General features: G+C 39.5%; 1 protein-coding gene across 2 annotated transcripts; it reads left to right on the top strand.

The window, feature by feature from the left end:
- The first annotated feature begins 848 nt into the window (after positions 1–848).
- Positions 849–25,645, top strand: lin28b (lin-28 homolog B (C. elegans)). Of its 2 annotated transcripts, none has more exons than XM_061754752.1 (4): positions 849–1,055; positions 1,532–1,698; positions 14,156–14,343; positions 18,295–25,645. In XM_061754752.1, the coding sequence occupies exons 1-4, from the start codon at positions 1,046–1,048 to the stop codon at positions 18,605–18,607; spliced, it is 678 nt and encodes a 225-aa protein (XP_061610736.1). In that variant the 5' UTR covers positions 849–1,045; the 3' UTR covers positions 18,608–25,645. The 2 variants fall into 2 exon arrangements, with proteins under 2 accessions (XP_061610736.1, XP_061610737.1); XM_061754753.1 differs by having other exon boundaries at positions 862–971.
- Positions 25,646–27,671: the final 2,026 nt, after the last annotated feature.

The raw sequence follows: 27,671 nt of genomic DNA, 5'->3' as shown, positions 1-27,671 counted from the left end.
AACTTGCTAAATCAAGTTTTACAAAATTTCAATGTAAATAAAATGATAATATTTCACTTTTCTTTATTTTAAGTTCAAACATAAACAAAAATTACACGGAGTTCCTAGGGTCAGCAGCATCTCTTATAAGGTTAATGAAAGGTTAAATGTAAATAAATCCATAAATCAATAAATCAATAGTTCCCTGAAGTTTACGAAGTTTTAAATTGATCTCTTATTGGCAGTTGGATTAAAAAAAAAATGCCAATATGCGTCAAAATGGTGAATATCAACCCGGCCGATAATTGACCCTCCTGGTAATCGGTATATCTCTAAAATATACTGAAGACATAAAAAGTTAAATCATTTGTTTAATGCAAGACCTGCACCCACACAAGCTATAACGTGCGAAACATCTGCAGGATGCACAACAAATAAAACATTCAAATTTGTTGCACCTGAATCCAGCAGATGGATCATTTAAAATTCAGGCACGTGCCCCAACACCAAAACAAACACTTCCCCCATAACAAGTGGCATTAAAATCAACCACTGGCCACGTGTGTCCCTGAAAAAAAAAAAAAAAAAGGTTGCGAGTTTGATTTCTGCACATAGTGGCAAAAGGGCGGAGAGTTGCTCCCCCCCACCGCCATCAAGGTCACGTGTTCTGCCGAAGAGAACGGCCACAGCCATGTCGGTGCCCAATCAGAGCGCGGGAGCTCGGAGGAGTGGGCGGGGCCTGTCAGATAGCGAAAAGGAGAGAGAGTGAGTGAGTGAGAGTTGTGTGCGTGTGTGTGTGTGCGGGTGTGCGGGGGGGGGGGGGGGGGGGCGTAGTGCAGCTTTGCTAAGGAAGAAAAGGGGGGCCGGGGGGCTCGAAGGGAAGCGAGAGGGGGAGACATGACACCGACACCCGGCGGCCGAGCCACGCAGGCCGCCGCACCATGCGAGCCCCACTGTTGAGCCGCGGCCATGAGGAGGACGTCGGCTTCATGGTGACCGCCGCGGCGCTCGCTCGCTCCACAAGCTTCTCGACCGCAACTTGGCCGCTGAGCCTCCGCGGGGAAACATGGCCGAAGGTTCCCCCGCACTTATTTGCTCTCTCTCTCTCTCTCTCTCTCTCTCTTTCTCTTTTTTTAACCACCGAGTAATGTGGGCGAACGGGGTTGTAAATGTTCAAGACAGCCCTTTTTTTTTTTTTGGGAGGGGGGGGGGGGGGGGCATATACGTGAACGTGTGAATTTGTGGTCCTAGTAAAGCACGGTCACCATGTGTACACCTGCTTTTTGGACCACTACCGCCCAGAACTCCCCACAATGACTGGGCTGTAGATCCAAAACGTGTAGAAAACAAGGGAGTAACTTTTCACAGGGCTTTTTGGTAAAACCTTGTAGTGCTGTTTCATGTGTTTTGTGGAAGATGTGAGGCTAGTTTTGGGAATTACTACTGGCAGTGAATCTCACTCGACCCCCCCCGCCCCCACCTCCTCCTCACCACAAGTGAGTGTTTTATTCTAAATGTCTTTTACTCACTTTCAATGCGCTTTTGTTTCCAGGAGGGCCCACCAGGTCCACCGAGCAGGAGGAGCGGACTCGTCCCCACGTCCGGTCAGGATCGGGCTTCTGCAAATGGTTCAACGTCCGCATGGGCTTTGGATTTATCTCCATGACCAGCAGCGAGGGGACCCCCGTCGACCCCCCTTTGGATGTTTTCGTGCACCAAGTAGGTTGTACCACACGCACAAGCGCAAATGACTGCTTTGAAAATGCATACGCTGACTTTCTGAAGATCATAAGAATTCATTGGCAACTCAGATGTTTTGCATCAGGCAATGCGTGTGGTGATCACACGTTGTCCACAGGCCTGAAAAAACGACAAAAAAAACAAAAAAAAAGGAGACAAAACACGCCTTATTTCCTTTCAGTACACATGCGTGTACTGTAGTAGTTTCCTCCTCCTCCTCCTCCTCTTCCTCCCTCCTGCCTGCAGAGGGAGGAGAAGTGTCTCCCACTTGGCCCTGCAGGGTTCCCACGGGTGCTTGAAATTCCTGGAAATGCTTGAATTTCAATGTTGGAATTTTAAAGGTTGGAAAACAATAGTCTATGAGCTGATATGAGTGCTTTTATTTCACAAGACTCAGTAGTTTGTTTGTTAGATGGAGAAATGTATTACAATATATGGTGATAAGACTGTCCATTAAACTAATTGGTTTTCATTTAATTTCTTCTCCCCTTATTTGCATATAACCATTACCATCTCCTTTAATTTGATTGGGGGGAGGGGGGGGGGGCTTTTAGAGTATTGATGATGCCATTTAATGCAGCTTGACGGTGCTGTAAAAGTGGGAAATTGATCTGTAAAGTGCTTAAAAAATGCATATGAGCCATAATAGTTGTGCTATCACTTTGCATGCATTTGTGCTTTTTAACATAAATGAATGATTTTGACCATAGGTAATAGTGTAACTCTGTGGCGCTGGAAAAGCTTGCAAGTTGAGTTTTAAAGTGTTTGGAAAAGTGTATGAAACTATTGTTTGGCATTTGTTGGTAGCATTATATCTTTTTTTATTATTATTATTTTTATTACGATACCTGAAAGTAAACATTTTGAGTAATTGTAAGAGAATGAAATTGTAATGTTGGAATAGAAATGTGTCATTTTATGAAAATAAAGGCTTCATATTTTGGGACAGAAATAGTAATTTTACAACGATTGAATTGTAATTCTATGACTATAAAGTCATGATATTACAAGAGAAAACATTGAAATTGAAAGCGCATAGAGTTGTAATACTGCAATAAAAATGTGGTTGGTTTTATGAAAATAAGGTCCTAGTTAGGGCTGCAACTATAATAATTATTTTAATAACTGATTCATCTCTATTTTTCTCAATTAATTGATGAATTGGATTAACAAAAACTGTTTTCATTTCCAGCCCTTTATTCAGAAACAGGACATTATTTCAAATTGACAGCGCAGAAAATTCACAAAAATAAATCGATTATGATTCAGTTCCTGGTTTGGGGTGTAATATGTCAGAAATTTGGCAAAAATGTTGACCATTGTTTTCCAAAGTAAAAGCAATGTGTTGCAAATGTCTTATTTCGAATAAAAACAAAGATAATCAGTCTCCTTTCATGGAGGATGACAGAAATTGGAAAATATTTACTGCTGAGAGGCTGAAATTCTCAGGATTTGGACAATTTTAAGTTAAACAATGTCTCTAAACGATGAATCAATTAACAAAACACTTGTCGATTAATTTAATAATCGATTTGTTGTCAAATGATTGTTGCACCTGTAGTCCTAATATTACAAAAATAAAGTCGCAATACAATGGGCCTAAATGTATCCTTGATGCTGATTGTTTTGGCAGATCAAAATAATCAGTAAGCAGTTAAATGTGATTCAGTAATAATATTGACATTTGCTTAACTTAATATATTCATTTATTCTTGGAATATTATTAGTTTTGTGAGATTTGAAAGTGGTAACATCATGACTTCTTTTTTTAATATGATGACTTAATTCCACTTTTTGCGACTTCTTTATCCTAATATTGTGATTGTGTGACTTCCTATTAATCCCCCCCCCCAAAATATTCAGATTTTATTGTTACAATGTTAATCTCATATCATTACAACTATTTTCCTCATTATAATGCAACTTTATTCTCCTAGTATTTTGCATGTACTCTTTCTCTTTCAGTGTGGCCCGTTTAGCGAGATGCTGTTAAAGCTCGATCTTTAACTCTGAAAGTGCTTGACCTTTTTGAAAGATGTATGAACATTATCGGTTGGCATCCATTCAGCTTCTACAACGACGGCGTGCACGTTTGTGTTGGCGTGCACACGTGGAGTTCTTCCCACTGCTCATTTACTCGACGTATTTTGCAGCCAATCTTACTACATCCTATTTCCTCTGTTAAATTGCCCCTTTTATGGCCTTGTGCTTAAAGTGGGAATTGGAAAAGGAAGGCGAAAAGATGCTGAGAGGCAGTTTCACCATTTAGTTTTAATTTGCTTGACTTTTTGTATGTGTTTTATGGATGTGATGTTTGCAGTCGTGTTGAAACATCATCATCCCACAACACTGATAGTCAAATCAGTGTTTGTCATATAACACTAAATTCAAATATATATATATATATTAGGGGTGGGACTCGATAAAAAAAAAAAAAAAAAAAAGATCAAATTCATTACAGGCTTTTAGGCTTTCTCGATTAATAACATTTTGATCGTATAACAAAGTTTGTCCTTAAAAGCAACATGGTTCAATTGAAATGGATTGTCGTGGATGACTCAATCAAATAATTCAAACAGACAGGAATATTGTTAAAGCTGAAAGAATGCATTTAATTGCATTTCAATACAAAACAGTAGAAAAACTAATAGAAAATATCCCTGGTGAAACGTAAACAGACCTAAAGTTAAAGTGTCAGTTTAGGACATTTTATTTATTTATTTTTAGAGCAGTATTGCCTTTAAATGGTTTCTGCGTGGCAGTTGAAAAGTTGGATCACTCGTCGGTGGTATGAAAACTCATATTTGCACAAAACCACGCTTATCAGGGCTTCCATGAGGGAGTTTTTTTTTTCCATTTTTGTAATGAAATTTGGCTCCTATAAGTCCTAAAAACGCTGTTTTCATCAAATTCTTCTTTCACACCCGGATGGGTGCGTCAGTATAATCGGTGTACCAGGAAATCGTGCACGGACAAAGGTTCCACATTGTTTGGGGCACAAACACGATTAAAATGTGTAATTTTAAATCATTTATGAATTTGTAATTAAATAATCGTGATTAATGCATTAAAGTATATACAACCTGGACCACCACATGCATTCATGTTCATGCACCACTCCCTCCAACACTGCATCACTTTCATGCCGTGGCCCCTCTTAATGGACCGTGTCTCCAAAAATAGAAAGTAGGTCCAGTGACAGGAGCATGTAGTTCGCATTAATATATCCGATATGCCTGATTTGCTTGCGTTGGAAAAAAAGCTTGTTTCCGTTTCCATTCTATTTTTATACTAGTCCTACACTTGCGATGTATACGTGTTTGCAGTCACTGCAACAATTTACAAAAATAAAATGTATTATTATTATTATATTTTGCAATTCGTGTGGCACTAGTGGCAAAAGGTGTAGATTTAATTAACGTAACCAAATCAGTACAAAAATAAGGATTTGCTTTGGTTTTAACTTTAGTACTGTAAATACACATTGATAAGAAATAATATACACCACAAACACTTCCCGGCCTCTTCATTAGGTACACTTGCATAATAAATTGTTTTTCTTATCACGGGCCATCTTTTTTAGTCCTCCAAGGATAATTTGAAAGTTATGGGAAAATATGATGCAATAATCAAATAACTGCTAATTGTTCTATAATGTGAACATTTGTGGGTTACAATTTTTGGTCCTTCCTTTGAGGTTTTATTTGTTTTTTAAAATTGCATCACGGGCCGTATCTAATGCTCTCATTTGCCCTCTCTGTCCCACGGGCAGCAGATTGCCCACACCACTCTAATGAGATCCAACACCAGAGCTGTATCCTTTCTTTTAAAAGGTATTCATGCTGAGTTTTGATTGGCATCGTCAGTGGTGTTAATTTCCGAAGCTAGACTAGCTCTCAGTTGAGTGTAGACTCCTACCAAATGAATGGGTGTTGTTTCAATCGGAATTAACGTTTTTTGAAACATTTTTCTTCATTTTATTTGTATTTTCTTCATTTTATTATTCATTTTTTGGTGATATTATTTTAATCTTCATTTTTATATACATTTTCTTCATTTTATTTTTATTTTCGTTATTATTTGTATCTTCATTTTTATTCTTGTTTTCTCCCTTTCATTTTATTTGTAAGATTGAAGGTACAAATTGTCTTTACAAAACACACAAAACCTCTCTTCTGATTTGTACACCAAAATTCAATGGATTCCTCATTGGCCCATGCCCTCCCCCCTTCATAAAGTCTCAAAAATTGCATAATTGATTGGGTAACCTTGAAAGCAGACAAACAACAACAAAAAAGATTTAGCCTGTAACATTTTTGGCGATAAAAATCACCCCGACACACTTGCTGGCCACTTTATCAGGTTCATCTCCAAATCCATCTAACAAGATCCAATCGAAATTCAGCGCCCTGATAATGCACCCTTTTGACCATCCCATAAATTCACATGTTGTATATATCAATTAGAACCCACGTCATGCATATAGCAGCATATTTTCACACATTTGCAGCAGCTGCAATGTGATGATGATTAGCGATTGTCGTGTTGCTGAGGCAGAAAGGAGGGTAGTGTGTGGAAAAAGAGGTGAGCAAGATGAGGAAGAAAACTGTCAGTAATCAGTTTGAAATGTTGAACAGTGTGCGGGCCGCTTCTCCTGAAACCTCCAGAGTGTGTGTTCAATTTACAGCGGCCATTTGTGTGCGTGTGTGTGTGCGAGGGTGCGTGTGCGCGCTTCTAACCATGATGCATGGGAACCGTTGTAAGCTGTCTCAGGGACACACGCGCGCCGCCGAAAGAACCGGAGAGTGTGTTTTGTGCGGTGAGGTTAAAGTGGGCCCCTAGTGAGATTAACCTCTGGTCCATGTCACCGTTTGGCATGCAGGCCCCGCCCCCTTTCTGCCTCCAGATAGCCAGTGTCAGGCTTTGTCTCTCCCCTGTATCACCCAGGCCCAGGCCAACCCTCTTCTCTCCGGCGTACAGGGAAAAATGGCCGAAGAAGAAGAAAGAGGTGGTCACGTGACTTCCTTTTCAGGAGCTGGCCGCATAGAGCCGAGGTAATTGGGAATCAGCGGAAGAAGAACAATACAGGAATGTTTTTTAACCTGATGATAATTTAGTCGGATTTTGTACGAAGAGTCAAGCAGTGTGATTTGTAGAAAATTGACACCTTTTTTGCTGGATGTCATGAAAATATAGAGTTTCGAGTGTTTAAAGAGTACGTTATGTTTGTGTTTATTTGTGGGCGTCTGCATGTGCATGGAGTTCACGAAGGTGTACTGATGCTCGTGGTGCTGAAAAAGTCTGGTTTAAGCGTTTTGTGTGATTTCATACTAAATATGTACGTGCGTTCTTATTTAACAGAAAGTGCAAGCCATCCTGCAGCAGATAGCCTGATGGTAAAAAACAGCACTTGCACCTTGGCAATAACAACATACTGTCTATTATATGTTGTTATATTTCTTCATCTGACAAATCCTCACAAGTCAAGGACTTAGCTTGATAACTCATTATAAGGCATGTTTTTTTTCCACCTGAAGAAATAAAATATAAACACAGAAATACAAAAACATTTTAATCATTATTATAAATATTTCAGTGAGTGCTTTATAAATGGAAAGGCATACTGTATGACTACATTTTGTATTCCAAATGTATGGATGATGAGAATGATATTTGAGTTTTCTCTAAAAGATCAACAAGAGCATGTGGCAATTAGTGAACACTGAATTATGCGGCAGTCAAAACTAAATATTCCTGAAGATGATTACAAAAATATGAAGGCCACCTTACATTGTCAAATAAATAAAAGAGCTACAAAAAGATCAAATACTTGTATTTATTATTATTATTATTATTATTTTATAGTGAATTAGATGCTCAGCTAAATGGCTAAATTCTCTATATCTACATACTACTATGTAGATACTAGTATTAATCATTTGATGAGAAAACAACGACATATACTGACTACTCGTTTACTCTGAACCATGGTCCCGTCTCTTTTGATGTGCGTAATATAATTTGAAAACAATTGGCGTAATCTCTATTAAAAACATCCAGTGTAAAAAGAAAACAGCAGTTATTCATTTTTTAATGAGTATTGATTATCAGCCCTTCATCATGAATAATGCATCATGTGTGGTTGTGTTGAGAGTCAATTTACTTCTCGAAGCCTGGGGGGGTTCTGTTAGCAGTCACTCTGCAGGTTCCTGCACATTAAATATTGGCCTATGCAGTAATATTGATGCCCAAATTCTGACTTTGATACTATACCAGCATAAAGTACCTTGATACTGATCCTGTAACGATACTACAGCAAAACCTCAACCTCATCAGTAAAAGCAGCACAATTATTGATGACAAAACAAGGAACTTTAAATTCTTAGTATTTTTATTAAATCAAAATAATATTGGGAAATGGAGGATATACAGTAAATTGAAATTATTACATTATTATATCATTTATTATTTTCATTCCCTGTTCTACTGTAGTATAGCCTATATGCTGTTTAAAGACTGAATTAGCATGCCTATACACTCAATTAGCACATTCTTAACCTTAGTTTTCATTTTGTAAAAAATAACGGGGGGCTACTGAAATTTTAAAATGATCTTTGCTTTAATTTTATCAACTTAACTTAAAGCCTCCTGTCAGGGCTGCTCTTTTTGTGTTGAAGTAGCAGTTTTTTGAAGGTTTATAATGACCATGACATTGATGCTAATTTCCATTAGCCCCTCTGGTGGTTTCGTATTATGTTAGCATGAAGCTAGCAGACTTTCGTTTGAAATTACATGGTTTGGTTTAACATTTTGTGTTTAAGTATACTTTGCAATGTTTAACATTTTGTGTTTAAGTATACTTTGCAATGTTTAGTTCTCTTTGTTTTACAGTAAACTTGAACTGGGATTTGTAGCGTGTTGTGGATTTGCCTTTTGTCTTCCATAGCTGTTCAGTTGTCCCTTTGCGCCGCTCGCCCTACTGTTGTTGTGTATATAGACTAGTGTAGCGACTACAGTTTACCACAGCGCGCTCCTACGGCTTTCTTTCTTTCCACATTTTATAGGAGTGATTAATAAACAAGTTGAAGCAAGCACACTTTGCCTCTTTTTGGAGAACCGGTTGCTGTCTGCCGAACTGTGCAGAAGTACGGGTACTGAAAACACATAGTTTTTCATTTTTTGCCAGCGTGGTATTGTGGTACTTTTCTTGTACTGGTATACCGGTGCAACCCTACAATGCAGCCTTAATGGCAGGTGCTGGGTGTTGTTAATTTGAGGTAGTGGAACATGAAGTGTTGGATGGGTGGGGTGGGGGTGGGTTGGCCTGGGTTCAAGGCTCATGGACACTAATGACAATATGCCGAGGCCTCTTAAGGGCAGCTGTGTTGGTGGTTTTTAAATGTGCGTGCAAGCGCGTGTGTCTGTTACCCCTTTCTCATCTTTGCTTTGTTCATCCGCTAGTGTGAAAAGCTGCTAAATGTCACGCTCTCAATGCTGCAAGCAAGTAATTTCAGCTATACTGTACTCTGACTCAACGCATCCCATAATTAGCTATGCCATGGCCGGTGGTCGCCATGGAAGGAGAGGAGAGGAGCGGCGGCGGTGGGGGTAATGGCGGTCATCTCCGCTTCCCCATCATCCCCTCACCTTACCGCTTCCTGTATTGATTGTCGGCTCTGGTGATGACGAGGGCCCGGCTGGTGAAAAGGAGGGCTATTTCTAGCCAGCATGTCGGAGCCTGTATCGATCGCTGCACACTCCTTCCCACACACATACGCACACACAGATACAGGTCAAAACGCACAGCTTTGCATTTATTTGAGAAAAGCAGAATGTACTGCAAGTTGTCGGCTGTATTGCTTTCCTTTCCAAAAAGCTGTTGGTGTGGTCTTGGGTACGGGGGTTGGGCTTAGAGGCTTCTACCGCTGACCTCCTGATCGAATGGGGGTTTTGTTCCTCAGGCTAAACCCCCCCACCCCCCGCGCACCCCCTTCCACCATCATTACTACTGATCAGAAGTTGCTCCTCCACCGGAGCTGAACAGAATGCACTGGAGGCGTTCCATGACATTGCCTCATTCGGTCCTCCTCTACTGCTGCAGGCCACTCCTCCGTCCCCTCTTTCTCTCGCTCCGTGCCCTTTCGTGACCTCTGTGCGTAAACTTCCAGAGCAGGTCAGGACACCCGCCAGGTCATGTACAACACATGGCCAATCAAATAGGCACAACACATATACGACAACAGGAGTGTGTTCTATTACCTCTACCAGGGAGATAATTTTTTAGGATGAATACTTTTGCGTATTCCAAGAACAATCCATTAGATTGAAAAACTATATATATATATATATATATATATATATATATATATATATATATATATATATATATATATATATATGTGTAGTCATAAAGTAACATTTAAGTAAGAAGACGTTAACCACCTCATAATAAAAAGTAGAACTGCTGTCCTTTTGACGAATTAAAATGTGACATTCCACTGTATTGAGCAACTAATTATGGAACCGTTTTGCTGCCACACCAAAAAATAAAAAAATTAAAAAGAAAGTTCAGTATTACGTTGTAACATGATGAATTTCATGTTTTAATGTGTTAAGCTCCACATCATAGTGTGATTCATCAGGAGGATTTGAATAATACATCGTTTTTCAAAGTTTAGTAACGACCTTGCTATAAAATTGCACACGTTTTTTTAAACATCCAACCAACACTATGCTATATATGTTTGTTTAAAAAAATATTGAATAATTAATCCTAACTCTCCTTCAAAGCTGTCACAAATATAGTGTAGATCCAGGATTTCTTTTTCTGTCAACTTCCCCCCGCTTTCCTATTTTCTGTAAATTCTCACAAAAATGCATTGATTTTCATGACAAAATTCAGACATGTAGGAGGTCTATGAATGTATAGCTTTGGGTGATCCGTATCATTATGGGCCTTGGGTACCATTCTAGTTACATCATTTAAGGCTTTGTGAGATACAAGCGCAACACGGACAGGAAGAAGAAATACTCCGCTTCCCATATGGCGCTGCAAGTGTGCGTCGCTGTTGAACAAAAGGAGTTGTGTGGCTTCCTCAGTAGTGCATTGTGGAAGTAGCTTGTGGTTGCTGTGGGGGCGGGAATGGAAATGGGGGTTGTTGTTTTATGGGTGGTGGTGGTGGTGTTGGGTGGGGGCGGCAAACCACTCAACTTTGACCTGGAGAGACGAACAGCGATGATTACTCACCATTTCGTCAGAAGACGACCCATGCTTCATGGAGGACTCGTGCGTTTGTAGCAATCACCTGTCAGCGGTCAGAGAAGGTTGAACTTCCTGTGTAGTTTGGTCACTTCCCAATTACAGCGTCAGTCCCCCAGATAAACGTTGATCTTTAACGGTGACCGGAGGTCACAAGATTCCTTTGGTTTTTCACCTCCGCATTTGTTGTGCACACTCTTTAACGCTCACTCGTTTCCACTCGTGCGTCTTTAGCCCTTCCCTGAAGGCCAAATCCAATATGTGAATAGTCGAAATAGACGAGTAATCGACTGGCTGACGGGTGGAAGAATCACAGCAATTTAAACAGCGATGAAATGGATTTACCTCAACTTAATGTGTCATTGTATCGTGGTGATTTGTACTTGAGGAGAAAAAAATAAGCCAAAAGGTTATTTTCCCTCACTCTTTCACATGATTTTCTGTAAGAATTGCCTAGACCCTTTTACACACATGCATCGATTTTATAATGAGCCTTTTGGTATCTCCATCCTTTTATGTTCTTGTGGATATGGATTTGAATAAGCTGTCAAATTCTATCTTGCAACTGTATATTTCCATTCTCATCTCATTTTATATCTGTATTGTAAAATGAAAAATCATGAAAAAATATGGAAAATGGAATATCCATTATTACATTTTAAACGATGTTTGGTGTTGAAATTATTGTAAATTCGGCTTTAAATTGGAAGTTGTGATTTTAATGCACAAAATTCATAAATTCCATGAAGTCTATTACCTTTAAGACATCATGTGTTAAAATTATTATTATTTTATGTTTGGATATCTGTCAACCTGATTGACAACTACAGCAGACAAAAAATCTGAAATGCTGGTCAGTGTTCTTCTCTTGCTTTCATTTTGTGACACTAAAGTGACACTAAATTAATGAATTTTTGTACCCCTTCCAGGTAAATTTACATGAACAAAGAGCATCTATCGAGGACCCTTCGTTTCATGTGTAGTGTACTGTTGTCATGGTAACGGCCATAATGGAGGAACACTGCTGAGCATATTTTCTCTCTTTACATTTGACATCACCTGCTTCCTTAGTGTGTCTCCTACACACGCACGCACACACGCACACATGCACTTGTGTGCTCGCGCCAGGCGCCCGCAGAGAGGCGTCGTGTGTTATCTGCTGTCCTGCGTGACGGCATGGGCGCGTGTTTACCTATGGCACGCTGAGATCCGCCGCGGCTCGCCAAGGTCACAGATGCAGGGCCCCTTTATCAGCCGCCTGTTGTGTGCCATCAGGAAGACCCAAATCACTGTTCAGTCAGTGGTTCAACGGCAACTAAATCAATCAGTGGTGATCATGCAGATAGAATGGATGGCGCATATAACACACGGAAGAACATTATTAAATGGCTGCAACATCCTCCTCCTCCTCCCAGGGGGAAGGAATAGGAAGCAGTCTCTCTGCAAAAAGCAGATAAACATAATACTGAAAGCTCATGTGAGATAAGTGCCTGTGTGGACAGACTCACATGGCAGTTGTTGCAAACCTTTATATGATCAAGGAGCCTGTTCTTTATTTTAAGTAGTGTTTTAGACTAAAACTAACAGACTGTAAATGGTCAAAATAAAGACACATTTTGGGGGTTACTTGGAAAATATTTTTCCAGGATTTTGATTTATCCATCCATCCATCCATCCATCCATCCATTTTTAATCATGTTAAGCTGGTAGCTGGGGCCTATCCCAGCTGCCTTAGGCGAAAGGCAGATTAAACCCTGGACTGTTCACATGAATGATGTGAAAACAAAATGATCTACAGTAACTGAACTCTAAAGCTGTTTCCCAACCTTTGTTAAGGCACTCAAGGTATACATAAAAAAAAAATATCCCATGGCCCACTACCAAACAAAAATGTACCAAAAAAGTATAAACACTGAAGTAACGACCTCGTATTAATTGACTCACAATTGTTTTTACGCAGTGAAAAATCTGGGCCTGTTAAATCAAACAAAAAAGCTAATATACTCACAGGAAGCCATGACTTACTCTTCTGTATGAATGACAACAAGTGGGTCCTTTATTGTACCTTCCGCCATCTAATCCAAGAGCGTTTCATTATCCGGGTTTTCACCATCAGTCATGGGCATAGATAGATGAACAAAGATATATTTGTCATTTGTAAATATAATTTTTGAACAAATGAAGTGAAATTGGGTAGGTTGGATTTCCAGCGGAACGCCCTGATGGTCCCTGAGGGCACACTAGTGGGCCACGGTTGAGCATCACTGCTCTAAAGGGCTTTGAGGAGAGCGTGCTTAAATGATCAATTGTGGTGTTTGGAAGCCTGTGTTGCACCAAGGCTTGCCATTTTTTTTTAAATGAGGCTCAAAGTGCCATCGCCCACCGTTCACAGAGATGACATCCCCTGGTCTTGACGCTCATCCGGGCAAGGAAAACTCCCAGAAAACCCATTTGGGGAAAAAGGAATATTTAACATTCATACAAGTTTAAAAAGAAGTTAACCCCTGCTATTAGTCAAATTTAACAGACAAAATCCGCAGAAATTGTATATAGAAATTGGTATACTCAAAATGCCCGCACATAGAGAGCAAAGTACGTTAGTTCCAGATTCTTTTGTTTAATGGCGCAATCGACAGAGACCGGTAGTTCTAGGAATAGCCGCTGTTGTGTACTTGAGCGCTTGTCGTATACACACATGTATCTTCTCTCGAACATTTTTAACAGATTTTGGTACAGTATGCAGTATTGTGTTGTGTCGAGTCCTTCACTAAGGCATAAATCGTAACAACGGTGCAAAAAGGAAACATTCTCAATGCCAATACACGCAATTGCCGATTAATTGAGTTCAAGCTATAATTTTCATTACGAAGTTGTAAAGTCACTTCAACCCCTAATTGATGATGTGTGGGCACACTGGAGTCTTACTACTTGATCTAACTTTTACCGGGCTACTGTAAATACTTCTTTTGTTCTTATTATCTCAACACCCATTTTGATACAGCACTTTCTTTTGGGATGAAAACAAAACAAAAACAAACACATGGGGTTTGCATTCTGGGCTCCCTAAGGTCTTTTTATTTTTTTATATTTGTATTAATCTTTTTTTCCACTGAACATGTGTTTGTGAGCCTTTAATGCATCTTCTTACACTAAATGCTCTTGTGTTTTGTCTCTCAGAGTAAGCTAGTGATGGAGGGCTTCCGAAGCTTAAAAGAGGGTGTGCCAGTGGAGTTCACCTACAAAAAGTCCTGCAAGGGCCTCGAGTCCCTGCGGGTGACCGGACCGGGCGGGGGACCCTGCGCTGGCAACGAGAGGAGGCCAAAAGGGAAGGTCCCACTCCAGAAGCGCAAACCAAAGGGAGACCGGTTAGTAAAGTGTGTGTGTGCACGTGTTTGTGTGCGTGCGTGAGATTCAGTCACTAAATGGAAATAAATATAGGGACACCTGACTGGAATATGCAAGTCGCTTCCCGTTGCTGCTGTGACAGCTTCCACTCCTCTGGGAAGACTTCAGACAAGATTTTGTAGTGTGTCTGTGTGAAATCTTTATTAATCCGTCCCGAAGAACATTTGTGACATCTCACAATCTGTCACAATTTTATTTGACAATGCTGAGGTTGTATAACACAAACTGCTGAGGTTGTATAACACAAACTCAAACTCACTAACCATTCCCCAAACTGTTCCCACAAAGTTGAGTGCATGCAATTGTCCAAAATGACAAATTTGTGAGATAGTGTGTCCCAATACTTCTGTCCATATACAGTACATACTGCAAATATTGTATGTTGCATGCATTTTTGCGCAGTGCCAAGTCCCCCCCCCCCCCCCCCCCCCCACCTGCAGTACACAACTGTTGCCATGGTTATTGTGATGGAATGGAACATGTTTCCCTGACACGTCTCCTTCTTTAAGATCAATTTTGCAGTGTTAACGTTGGAGAACACAGGGAAGGATTTGCATCACAATGCAGTACAGCACAATCACTGACTTTAATCTGAATATGGATCTCGTTGAGGAGGTGGTCTGGTTCCCTTTTGTCCTGATAGAGACAAATAAAAAAAAAAAATATTAAAAATAAATAAATAAATAAATTGGATGATTAAGGTCCAGATTTGACCCCCTGACTCTCAAACAAGCTGCATCACACCTGTTCTGTGGAAGAAAACAGAATATCTTCTAGAAAACCAGAAAACTGTGCGAGTGAAGGTCATTTTACACAGCTGAATAATTCAGCCTATTTGGAGACAACTGATCCAGTGTCAGTGGTCAAGTGACTGTGCCTCAGGTGGTTGAAAGGCATCACTGAGGACACTAGGTGACCTCATCCTGGTCTACTTTGTTGCCTACGGGCTGTAACTCTGACCGGCCCTCTGCTGGCCATTCACTTTTTTATTCATCCAGATGTAGAGTAATATTCAGGAAGTAGTCCATTCTTTTCACACAATTTTGGAGTGTGTCTGCTTTCATGTTACAAAATTTTAGGTTTTCCGCTTTATTCTAATGTATTGAGAGCTGGACATTTGGATTCCCTTCTTTTGTGCTAAATAATAGCTTGTGGTGTGTTTTATGAAATGGGAGCAATCGAATGTCGTACATCCAACCAATCCACAGTGCATAGTGCAAATTAGCATAGTGCAAATTAATCAAGGTAGGAATTAGGTGTACAATAACAGCATATATCACGATGTGCAGTATATATTATTGTCAAAAATTTCAACCTTGATTTAAAAAAAAAAAACAAACAACAACAAAAAAAACAACCAAACACTTAAACACCTGCTGGTGGCAGCATAATGCTTTGAGGCTGGGGTTTTCGACAAGGTGGCGGGAATTATGAAAAAAATAGCACAAAACCTTCAGATTTCTGTCAGGAAGTCAAAATATGTGATTAAATGCCTACTGAAACGGCTGAAATGTATTTGGGGTTAATCAGAGGCTCTTTAAATGATGGCAACTCCCATTTAATATTCGTTTGAATGTGATTGGTTATTCTGAACATACAGGAGCCACATCCCAGTTATAATGATCTAATCTAATCTGATTTGATATAATCTAATGATCTGAAACGATCTATCTTGATCTCATTTTTTTTATATCAGAAAAAACTGGCATTTGAACAGGGGTGTGTAGACTTTTTATCTCTGCTGTATATATCATGTCTCCATGAGGCCCAAAAGAAACACAAAGAAATCTATCTTGATTGAGGAAATCTCAAGGAGATCCGTATGGAGATTGAAATCATTGATTGTGCTGTACTTCATTGTGATTGCATTGTGCCTTGGAGACACCCTTCAACGTTAATGATGCCTGAAATTGCATCAGAGGTTGCTTTGGCTTACCTTTTGATGAAGAAATCCTTGTAATTATCACCTACAGCTACACAAGTTAGTCGCATTGAACTGTTAACCACTGTGAACAAATTAAGTTGAGTTTTTGGATTATCCTTCATGCTTATTTTGTACTTGTTTTTGATAAATGATTTATGGTGATGGATTTTTAAAGATTCAAATGTATTTATACATCTTCCCTACATCTTTGAACTTTGTATACTGCAACAACAACACAAATCGATTGCAAAAGCGCACTTAATATTAATTGTTGTTGATTTATGTTCCTAATTGGCATCTGTTGTCTTCATTTAAAGATATAGACTTAGTTGAAAATCAATATATATTAATTGAAAAGAACTGTAATGAAAAATCATGGGCAGCATATCGGCCAGCCTAGTTTGACTTTGCATGTTCTCACTGTGCTTGCGTGGGTTTTTTCCAGGGCCGACTTCCTCCCACATTGCAAAAGTAAGCTAGGTTTATGGAAGAGTTGAAATGCCCCATAGGTGCCAATTTGAGTGTGAGTGGCTGTTTGTCTGCATGTGCCCTGTGATTGGCTGGCAAGCAGTCCAACGTCAGTTGCGGTAGGCTTCAGCTCTCCCGCAGCCCTGATGAGGACAAGTGCGATAGAAAATGGATGGATGGATGAGAAATTATTTTTTTCTGTACCATTTGCTGCTGTCTGTAACATATCGGACAGATGATATCCAACACACAGTACAAAAAGATATGAGCGTGAACACTTTCTTTCTGTACTACTGCTGCTGCTGCAACTACTACTACCTCCTGCAGTCCACAATTTGTTCATTAGAAACTCATGGTGATGTCATACTGCCACCGAGAGGTAAATATTTCTTTTGCAGCTCCATCCTCTCAACTTCAGTTCTGGGAACAATCTGAAAAAAAAATTCTGTCGAGTTAGAATCAACAACTGATTAAAACTATAATTGACACGCTGATTCCAAAATTGCAGTCGGTTTTTTTCTAGCATGTCGAGTTTCTTTTCTCCAGAGCTTACCCTCCAGATAACCGATTACGATTGGCCTCATCTACAACTGCGTGGCGACTTGTTTGTGCAGTCACAATTGAGACAATGCGGTGAGAGATGTATGCAGCTCCCAATAGGTCAGTACAATCAATATCTGCAAACAGAAAGCTAGCATAGTAGGAATTAAGAGGATTTGTGGTGGCTTTTCTCTTAACCTTGTAACCATGGGCATACCGTTGTAAATTCTATTTAGTTTTATGCTGCTTTTTTAGTTTTCAAAGCTTGTAACTATTCCATCTTAGTGTTTTATTTTCATTGGTATATATTTCCTTTGTTCCACTTTTTTTTCTCACTTTGTCCCAAAACTTGACTTGATAGAGAAAAACTGAGATCAGTTTTGGATTCCGCACCCAAAAATTTGTTTGAAAACAGTTGTCAGACCTAACTCAACAAAAAATGTGTTCCCCAGTGGATCTAAACCAGTTTCCCAACCTTTTTTGAGCTAAGGCACCCATTTCACATAAGAATTTCACAGCACACCAATGTCACAAAAAGCATGAATACTGAAATAATGATGTTCTCATTTCAATTCACAAAATTTCACACTCAATGTGAAATCTGGGCGTTTAATAGAAAACAAAGCTGATATATTTGCAGGAAGCCATCACTTCTTCTGTTGCATGAATGGCAACAGGTGGATACAAAGATCCATTGTAGCTTTTGGCATCTAATGCATGGATAAGCATTTCATTGTTATGTCTTTCATTATACTGAGCCACCCTGGCATGGATAGATGAACAACGATGAATCGGACAACTGAAGTGAAATTGGATTATTTCCCATGACACCCAAGATGATCTCTCATGGTACCTCAGGGTGCTACAGCACCCTCGTTGGGAATCACATGAAGCTTTAAAGAGGACAAAGAATCATCTTTATCGTCATGATTTCACATTTTCCATGTATATTCATCAAAGCCTTTCTGTGCCCCTGCAGTTGTTATAACTGTGGCGGTCTGGACCACCACGCTAAGGAGTGTAACCTGCCCCCCCAGCCAAAGAAATGCCACTACTGCCAGAGCATCACGCACATGGTGGCCCAATGCCCCCACAAGGCGCTGGCCCCCTCTGCAGGCCCTCAGGACCAACACGCGTCTACCTCGGCCTCCGGCCCGGGGTCGTCGGCCTACCTCGCCCCGCCAGAAGATGAGGAACGCTACGGTGCGTCTGCCGCGGGGGGCTCGTCCTCATCCCCCGAAGAGCCCCAAAGTCACCGTGCACCCCGGACCCAGAGGTGGAAGAAATCCTAAAAAGACTCTCGTCCTCGACCTTCCTTCCTTCATCTACCTCACACCTGTGACAAAATGGGAGGTCTTCGTTTCTTCAACTTTCGACGCGGACTTTATTTTATTGTCTAACCGTGCAGCTATTCCAATGATCAGATGGGGTACAGACGCGTGTGCCTGCCTTGCGGCCATGTAGCGGCGACATAGTAACCGCCGTGGCGTGCAGCTCAGGAGGCAAAAACGCATGGATCATGGTTTGATTTACTTTTCCTCCATACACACCTCAGTGTTATTATTATTATTTTACAAATGCTCTCTTTCCAAATGTAATCATGCCCAATTAACCTTTTTTTTATTTTATTTTAAAGCACACATTTTAAGAAAGGTTTTATGGGAGGATGTGTAAAAGTCACAACTCTTAATCCACACATGTACGAGACTGTTAAAAGCTATCGTTAGGAACACTTAATTGGGGAACAGATAAACAGATAAATAACTGGCTAGGAACACATTTTGGATAGACATTTTTAACCCAGTTTATATACTCACCCATCACATTGCATATACAGTACATGTACAGTCTAATGAGATCCAATACAAGAGGTGCATCAGAAAATATGCCAAAAAGTCAGCTGGCATCGTTTCCAGCTCAGCCACGATCCGAATGAAGACACCTATAGAAAAATGCATGAATGGAGTATGCGTAATTTGATTGATGTCATCAGAGAAGTATTCATTTGAGTTGTTTTACATAGTTTCACCCTTATTATATAGATAAGGTAACTGAAATAGAATGAAAGCGGCTCTGAGTATGATGCAAATTACAAGCATAATAATAAATATATTAAGATAAAATGAACACCTCTCTGGCAGTCAATCAAAAATGAGCATTTTTATCTTTGTAATAGCAGAATTTCTTCATACTGCAGATGTCGATCTTCTGTTGGATTTCATTTGAATGTGCAAGCGTACCTAATGTCATGTTGTGACGGGTGTTTTTAAAAGATGAAGAAAAAAAAACAGCTGGCGCGTTTGCATGCTCGCAAAGATCAACACTATTAACGTTTCGCTATCATAGATTGACACGCCTTAGACTGGACGCCATATTATTCGACTAGTTTAGACTCAAGCGCGATTAATCAGTAGCGTTCCATTATGTTAAGATGACCGCGACGGCCTGAAAATCAGTAATATATATATATATATATAAAAAATTAAAATCCGGATTATACGTATAAATAAGATTTTATTAAGTAATGCATATTTTTTAAGGAGTTAGTTCTAACTTAGGTGATAGCCTAACACTTTGATGGAATGTTTATGTGAGAAGTGACTTTGTAATTGGTAGAAAAATCAAGCGTGTCTATTTTAGTCCTTTTATCAAGCCATGGCTACTTAAAAACAAACAAAAAAACCTTCCACAGCACATATTACATAGTGTTTACCCAAGGTATGGGACTGGCTTCTTATCAGCTTGCTCCTTTGCTCTTTCAAAATGGAGGTCGCAAGCAGTCCGCCTGTGTCTCGCCGCCACTTTCGAGGAGCGCTCCCAGCTTGTGACCTCGCAGCTCATCTCTGACCATATTGAATGTGAAATGAGCGTATTTGAATTCGGCTCCTGGCGATCTTAAGTCGCCTCGTACCATTTTGACAAGTCAAATAACTTTGTATGATGCCAATGCCAGCTAGTGTTGTTGTTGTTTTTAAAACTGTCAAATCAACAACCGACTTTGAAATTAACTACTCGGTATAGCGTATTTCCTCAAATTGTGTCAAATATCTTCCGTGCCCCAATTAATCGCCGGGTGTGTCGTCAGCTTGAAAAAATTAACGCCTCACCTCAAATAGATGGTCCCGCTAGGACAGTGTTTTCCAACATTTATTGAGCAAAGGCACACATTTTATCTTAAAATAATTGTACGGCACACCACCAAACAAATATGTCACAAAAACTATACGCAGTAAAAAAAATGCTAATCTCTCAAATGTACTTAGTGTAAATAATGGGCCTGTTTAGTTGAACACAAAGTAAATCACAAGACTGGAATTTTTCTGCCTGTCACTATACGTCGCTAGGATAGATTAAAGATGAATGATTTGTAGTAAATTAATAATTTTCCACCCAATTAAGTGAAATTAGTTAATGCCCCACGGCACACCTGGTGATCTCTCTCGGCACACTAACGCGGCACAATGGCTGGAATTGACCATACAAGATGGCTGCATTTTGTCTTGCAACACAAAGTCATAATTCCACTGCATTCAAATATAAACACAAAATAAAACGGCACTATATGAGGAAATACGCTATATTTATCCCAAAGAGTTTGGATTTATTTTATATCCTTAAGCCTTTCAAAGTTATGATTTGTCAAAGGGCTCACTAACCTTGCTCATTCAGAATTTTTTTTTTTTTAAATGTACAACTTTTATTTTGGAATGTATGCATCTAACGTCACCAATGCTAATGAATGACCAAACCACACAAAGAACCGCCTGTGCTCACGTGTGGCTGTAGACCACATCTTTTTTATATGATGTACTTTTATTTTACTTTATTTTTTTGGTACATTGCTTTTTTTACACAGTGTTCCTCTCTCAGGATGATGAAATGTTCTCAGGGAATTAACCAAAAAGGAGAATTGTATTCTTTTGGGAATCATCCACTCAACAGATAGGAGAGACGTATGGAACCGACTCGTGTACTGATATCATTATCTACCTCTTGAGTTATACATTTCTGTTTTGTAATTTTATTTTATTTTTACTGACCTGTGGGTTTCTATTGTATCGAGGTGGGAGAGGTTTTCCCAAGTTGCCGCAGACGCCAAGGTCTTGGATCCTATTTTTTTGTTGTTGTTTAGTTTACAGCAAAATACCTACCTCATATGTTCAACTTTCTTTTATTTTTATGATAACAACTCCTGACCTCCCACATCTACCTCCTCCTTACGTTTGTAACGCAGTTAGGAAAGGTGTTGGTCTCGCCGCATTTTGGGATGATGCAGTTTTATCAGAACTATTTTGGCAAATCGCTCGATAAACGAAGAGCGCCTGTCATTGTTCCGTTTGTCTTTGACCAAATATTTGTGCTGCCGTTGGTACCGGCCGCTTTTTTACAGCGGAGGATAATCAGAGATGATGCGCCCTTTTTGTGTCGCAATCGGTTTTTCTACGAGTGTTGACATTACATAGGCATTACAAAGTTTAGGTTTTTTTTGCCCAACTAAAACTAACTGATGACATTAGGAAAACGTCAGTGTTAAGGCCTTGGACGTATGTGGAACTGAGACGCATTTGTAAAGGTTTTTATCAAAGTACACTCACACTGGGATATTTGTTTGCGTATTTTGTTCATACAAAAAAACAATAATAATCAGGGCACGCTGAAAAGAAAAGAAAGTTACACGAAAAAAAGTTGCATTGCTACAAGACTACTTTTTTTAAGTGGTCAACTTATGGTAATTTATTACATGTCAAAACGTAAGTTTGCTGACTTGCATAATACCATTACATATATTGGTTAAAAAATTACTTGTTGCATAATTTAACAAACCTATGTTTGCTATCGTAATATTCCAAATTTGTTCTTGTGAAACTTTGACTTTGTTGAAGACTTTGAAGACCTTCATTCCAAAAAGCTTCTTCAGTTGTGGAGTCTCCCCTATTCATGTCTCCGGTGGGTGTGTCCCCCGGGGGTTGTCACAATAGGGTCGTTGTCGTTGTTGCCCGGCGGTATCCACATTCTGGATAGGAAGAACTGCTGGTTTGAAAGCAGTGTGAAAATAGCAAGCTGCTCTCCTATGTTGTGCCATGCGTTTGTATTTAAAGGCTCCTTGGTCTCTCCAACGTAGCGGTCGTTTCCTTTTCTATGCTTCACTTTCATAGACAACATTGCTGAGTTTGCTTCTCCAGCTTTCTCTGAGCATTCATTGGTATGTTATGTTTGGATAAAATCTTTCTAAGTTTGTCCGAAAAACCTGCCACGTAAGGGAAGAAAACATTCCGCCTCCTGTTTCTATCCTCAGGCTCGGGTGTTGTGGCAGATTTGACAACGACCAAGTTAGGATACTTACAGTACTTAAGAGGCTTGTCTGCTACTTCTGTCTTCCACTGTTGGTGGTAACGACGTGGTTGGTTGAGTGCAATGACCTTGTACATTGGAGAGACCAAGCAGCCTTTACACAAGCGCGTGGCACAACATAGGAGAGCAGTTTAGAGTCAGGAATTAATATTCATCTAAAAATGAAGGGACGTCTTTCTTCCAAAGATTGTCTCATCATTGATTGTCCCCCATGAAAAGAGTGGCCACTAATAAGCTCTTTTGTCACCAGGGAGGTGAATGTATGCAGGACAAGGATTCACCAGCACTTTACAGAGCACTGTCATTTGTCAAACAGTCCAAACATTGGGTGTCAAGTGTGCTTGAGCGCAGTACATATGACCTAGTGTGAGTGCACCCTAAAAAAACAAACAAAAAAAACCCCACTACTTTTATTGGTATTGTAACTTTTTTTGTTTTGTTTTTCCCCAATCAATGTAACTACTGATTGAGCTCCATGTTTCTAACCAGAAATGTGTCGTGTACATTTTGCTTTTACATACATTTAACCAACAAAGACTTGTTCAGAGGTAAACTGAATGTACTGTTTGTGCTGAACGTGACATAACATCGTGCTGAAATATATATTTGATCATTTTAGCGTGCAACAAAGTTGACACACAACTCTGAACTGTAATGTTAGCGCCAGTGCTAATACAGCACGAAGGGTTTCCTTGCTGGCCCACCAACATTCTAGACCAGCGGTTCTCAAACCGGGGTCCCTCGGACCTCCAAGGCAGTCTTGTTTTAACGTGACTTTTTTTTCTCTATGAAATAAGCTACTTACATGTGGTAGTTATGTTTAATTGGTGTTTGAATTATGAAAAAATATATATATATCTTCTGTGTAAAGGGTCTCTGGACCTAAAATGTTTGAGAACCCCCATTGTAGACCACTAAAGTCGGTGTTTCATGGTCTCCATGCTAGGGTCTCCGTATAATGTCCGAGTGTTTATCTTTAAAACAAATCAGTCAAAGTGCATACACAACTTTTTGTGATTTTGTAAACCATGCATTTATGAGAAAATTGTCCAAGACTATATTATTAAAGCCATCGGTCGGGTATTGCAGCAACAGCTTTTGGTTAGCTGAGTTTAGCACAGGCTCCTAAAAACAAAACAAAACAAACCAAAAACAAACAAAAAAATCAAAACAAAACTATGCCATGTTAAGAAATGAACACAATACTTTTTCTTGGCAATGTATATGGTCTGATTGTGGGTTTTGTCATCATGTGTTAATGTCAAGCCAGTCGTTTTAATTACAGGGCTTGTGTTAAAGTCAACATAACCAAGTTTAATAATGATTTCCCCACCATATTTTACTGAACATGGTTTATTTATTATTCTCTCAAAAGCCTTATGTGTGTTAATTTGAGGATTACTTACCTTTACATACCTCAACTGTGGCTTTACCTTCACAGAGAACAATGCATCGAATGTGTGAAGTTCATTTCTCATTGCTATGGCCTTATGTCCTCGTACACGAAATCATCATATATATACCTCCTCATACTGACAAATGCCCTCATTTTAATTTAATTTAATTTTTAACATGACATTGTTGCCAGTGGGAGTCGTGTGCGCTCTCTATCTTTGAAAGCACACGTAAGCACTGATCGAGTGGGAAAAATGTTTTCTTCTTCTTATTATTTTCACCCTTAACCTAAGTGTCTGCCTTTTTAAAATTTCTGTAAATCATGGATTCAATTTTTAAATATGTCTGAAATGTTTTACTTTATTGGAAAATAAACCTATTATTTTGGCATTAAAGTATGTATAATTTTCCATTACTTGTTTTTTTTGCTGTTGCCATTGTTCTAGTGGTGAAAGGGCACAACTAATGACAAAAATAGCTTTGTCCTAGCAATCCTTGAACACAACTCAAACACAAAAATGGCATCCGTAAATGTAGTCACAAAATCTATAAATGAACATAAATGTATACATTTGTTTGCCATTTCAGGCTAATTTTAAGTCACATAGACAATAGTTTTAACCTGTGGCAAATGCAAGCATAGGGAGAACATGCCAAATCCGGAGTTAAGATTCAAACCCAGAAACCTCAGAACTGGGACCAACCACTATTCCGGCATGCATGCTGCCCCTATCATTTATGATAAATGTTAAAAAACAAACAAACAGACATACCAAATATACGGTTTGTGAAAAATGTGGTAATGATTACAACCAAACTCTCATCAAGCTTGCTTCTGTTTTTATTTGCTTGGTGTTGATTTCCTCAAGTCCACTAGAGAGCAGCATCGTGCCACTTCCCCCGTCATCCCCAAATGCTGGCTGGCCATCACCTGCTCACACAAGCCACTGGTTTTCTTTTTTTCCTCTTTTTGTGTGTCATGTTCCCCATGGCAATCTTGAACGTCTTTTATGATCAGTTTTCCTCTTCAATCCCTCACGACGGCTCCGATTTAACCAACGCTTTGTTTACAGTTCCCTTTGTTACCTGCCTATACCTTTTTCCATAAAGCATCTCTGGAGATTCGTCAAGGTCAGATTGCATTCACAGACTAGTGTGTGTACTTGTTGCATCTCCTGCATATATGTGTGTGTGAGTGAGTGTTGTTGTTGTTGTTTTTTTTAAACTGCATATAGTTCTCCATCTTGTCCTATTCCTCATTCTTAAACTACGCGTTGACCTTTGTTGTGCCGCCTCCAGGTTGTATGCTTTAACCTTTTCCGGTGAGGCATTGGGAATACAAGGCAAATCCTGCATGTTGTGCGTTTGTGCGACACACTGCGGTGCATGAACCCTCCGACCCACCCCCCCCAAAAATTGCACGTAAACATGCAGATGGCTGCCTGTCTCTCCATCAAAGAGCCACTGTGCAGTTGCAGGACTGTTCCAACCACTATTACACCTGAATTATTCATCCCTCATTAAAATGCACTATGAGTAATGACAGCCAAGAGTCTGTTTTTTTTTTTTGGGTGGGGGGGGGGGGCTATTCTTTCTCAGGCTAAAACACAGGTCATTATGAGTCATTTTGTAGTCAATTTGCTGTGATCAAGTGCTCCTGAGTAAGACAAAAAAAATAAAATAAATAGCCCATTTAGTCTTGGTGCATTCTGGGAGTTCACGTATGAGCAGATCAAACGTTGCATCCCTCCTTGTCCATTTGGCTGGCCCGTAAGATGAGGGAGAAAATGGCTCAGATGAAAGAAAAAAGGCCTGATGGAGCCACGATGAGCGACAGGAAGGACCTGAAGGAACATTTGAGGGAGTCTAGTGAGGGAAAAGTGGAAGTGCTGTTGGTCAGAAGCAGCACAGCAGTCACTCAGCGTGTGCGGGGGGCAGTATGCGCATGCGAAAATACTTCAAATGCAACATAACAGACAAAAAGATCACATCATCATCAGAAAAAACTAAACAAAAAAAAAAAACACACAATATGATTTATAGTAGTGTTTTCTTAAACAACATAAGCTTTTTAAACAACAACAATGTGACCGTTTTGTATAGAAAGGATTTTTGAAAAACAAAACAAAATGATGTACAGTATAGTCTAACAAAAGTGCTGTTTATTAGGACATATTTTCAAAAATGACGTGATATATACTATTAAGGCTTAAACAACCATATATATAGCCAGACTAAAAAAAAAAAGAGAAAATGCTTAGTCATAATAAGCTAATTACATCATCTACAGACAGATATTTTATTTGGAAAAAATAAAAACTTTGCATAGCCTGACAAAAAATGGCATAAAAAAAAAAAAAAGACTCATTAGAAATAGCGGTCATTTTCACCCAAGCCACTATTAGAGGAGGTGACACAATGTTGATTAAGCCTGTCAGCTCCTCTAACATCAGTATTTGAGCTTTTATATTTAGTGTCTACCGTATACATTTCCACGCTGGCCCAATTGGTGGCGCACCACAAATGAAGTAGCGGAAACGACGGCACGGAAATGAGGGATTTTGCCAAGCGATGGACTCAACGCCGCACTGGTTAGAGAATGTGAACTATAGAGAGTTTCTCTCCGCCTATTTTATTTACCTCGCAGCTTTCAACAGCTCTATTACATGTTGGTGTCATGCCGAAGTGACGGACAGCTTTGTTGTAATTCCAGCGTAGGGGGCAACAGGAATCATGGATTATAGCTTTAAACCAATACATGAGTGTAGGTAAAGTACGGAACCTCTATTTATTTTTGTACGTAAAAAAAACAGCTAGATAATGAAGCAAAAAGTCAATGATTTATCAGGATTTTGGCACAACCACTAAGCAGCAGCAGAATCGCATTCAGAACCCAAACCAGAGCATAATGTACTCAGCTGTCGTTGGCTTCATATCTTCTTCTACTCTTCAAGTCAAGTTTACTGCCTTGCAGAAAGTTGGTACTGTAGTACAATGCAGACAAACGACATTGGCCGTGTCAAATGTTTATTTTGGTCTATGTCGCGGGATGTTAATACAGTAAATTGGCCCCCGGGTCATAGTTTGGAAACCACTAGGAAGTAACCTTATTAAAATACTTTGTAATTACTCCTGCCATGACGTTGTTACCTGGTTTAAATTGTTAGTTTTTGTTCGTCCAAAACATCCCTACAGCTCATCAGGATGTAAAACAGACTACAAAACTACAAATCTAATTTCCAATGAAGACTCCTTGTGTAAAACATCAATAAAAACAGAATACAATTATTTACAAATCCCTTTCAACCTATATTCAATTGAATACACTGCAAAGACAAGATATATAATGTTAAAACTGATAAATTTTTAATGTTTTATTTGCAAATAAGCACTCATTTTGAACTTGATGCCTGCGAGGCATTCCAAAAAAGCTGGGACATGAGGCATGTTTACCACTGTGTTACATCACCTTTCCTTTTAACAACAACAAGCGTCTCACCAGAATGATGTCGTCCTCTTCCGGGATCGGTCTTCCTTTATCTATGTCTCTGTTCCCCACAAAGTGTGGGGAGTTTCAATCTGTTTTCGCAAACGTAACTTCCTGTCAGG

Source organism: Phyllopteryx taeniolatus, chromosome 18, assembly GCF_024500385.1.
Source record: "Phyllopteryx taeniolatus isolate TA_2022b chromosome 18, UOR_Ptae_1.2, whole genome shotgun sequence".
In the NCBI taxonomy this organism is placed as follows: Eukaryota; Metazoa; Chordata; class Actinopteri; order Syngnathiformes; family Syngnathidae; genus Phyllopteryx; species Phyllopteryx taeniolatus.
The sequence above is the reverse complement of the archived record's forward strand: the minus strand, read 5'-3'. Positions and strand labels throughout refer to the sequence as shown.

Bases quoted from the DNA above. Each gene is read 5' to 3' on its own strand.
- lin28b (XM_061754752.1), top strand. The intron at 1,699-14,155 runs GTAGGTTGTACC...TTTGTCTCTCAG, and splicing joins TGGATGTTTTCGTGCACCAA to AGTAAGCTAGTGATGGAGGG. The intron at 14,344-18,294 runs GTTAGTAAAGTG...GTGCCCCTGCAG, and splicing joins CGCAAACCAAAGGGAGACCG to TTGTTATAACTGTGGCGGTC.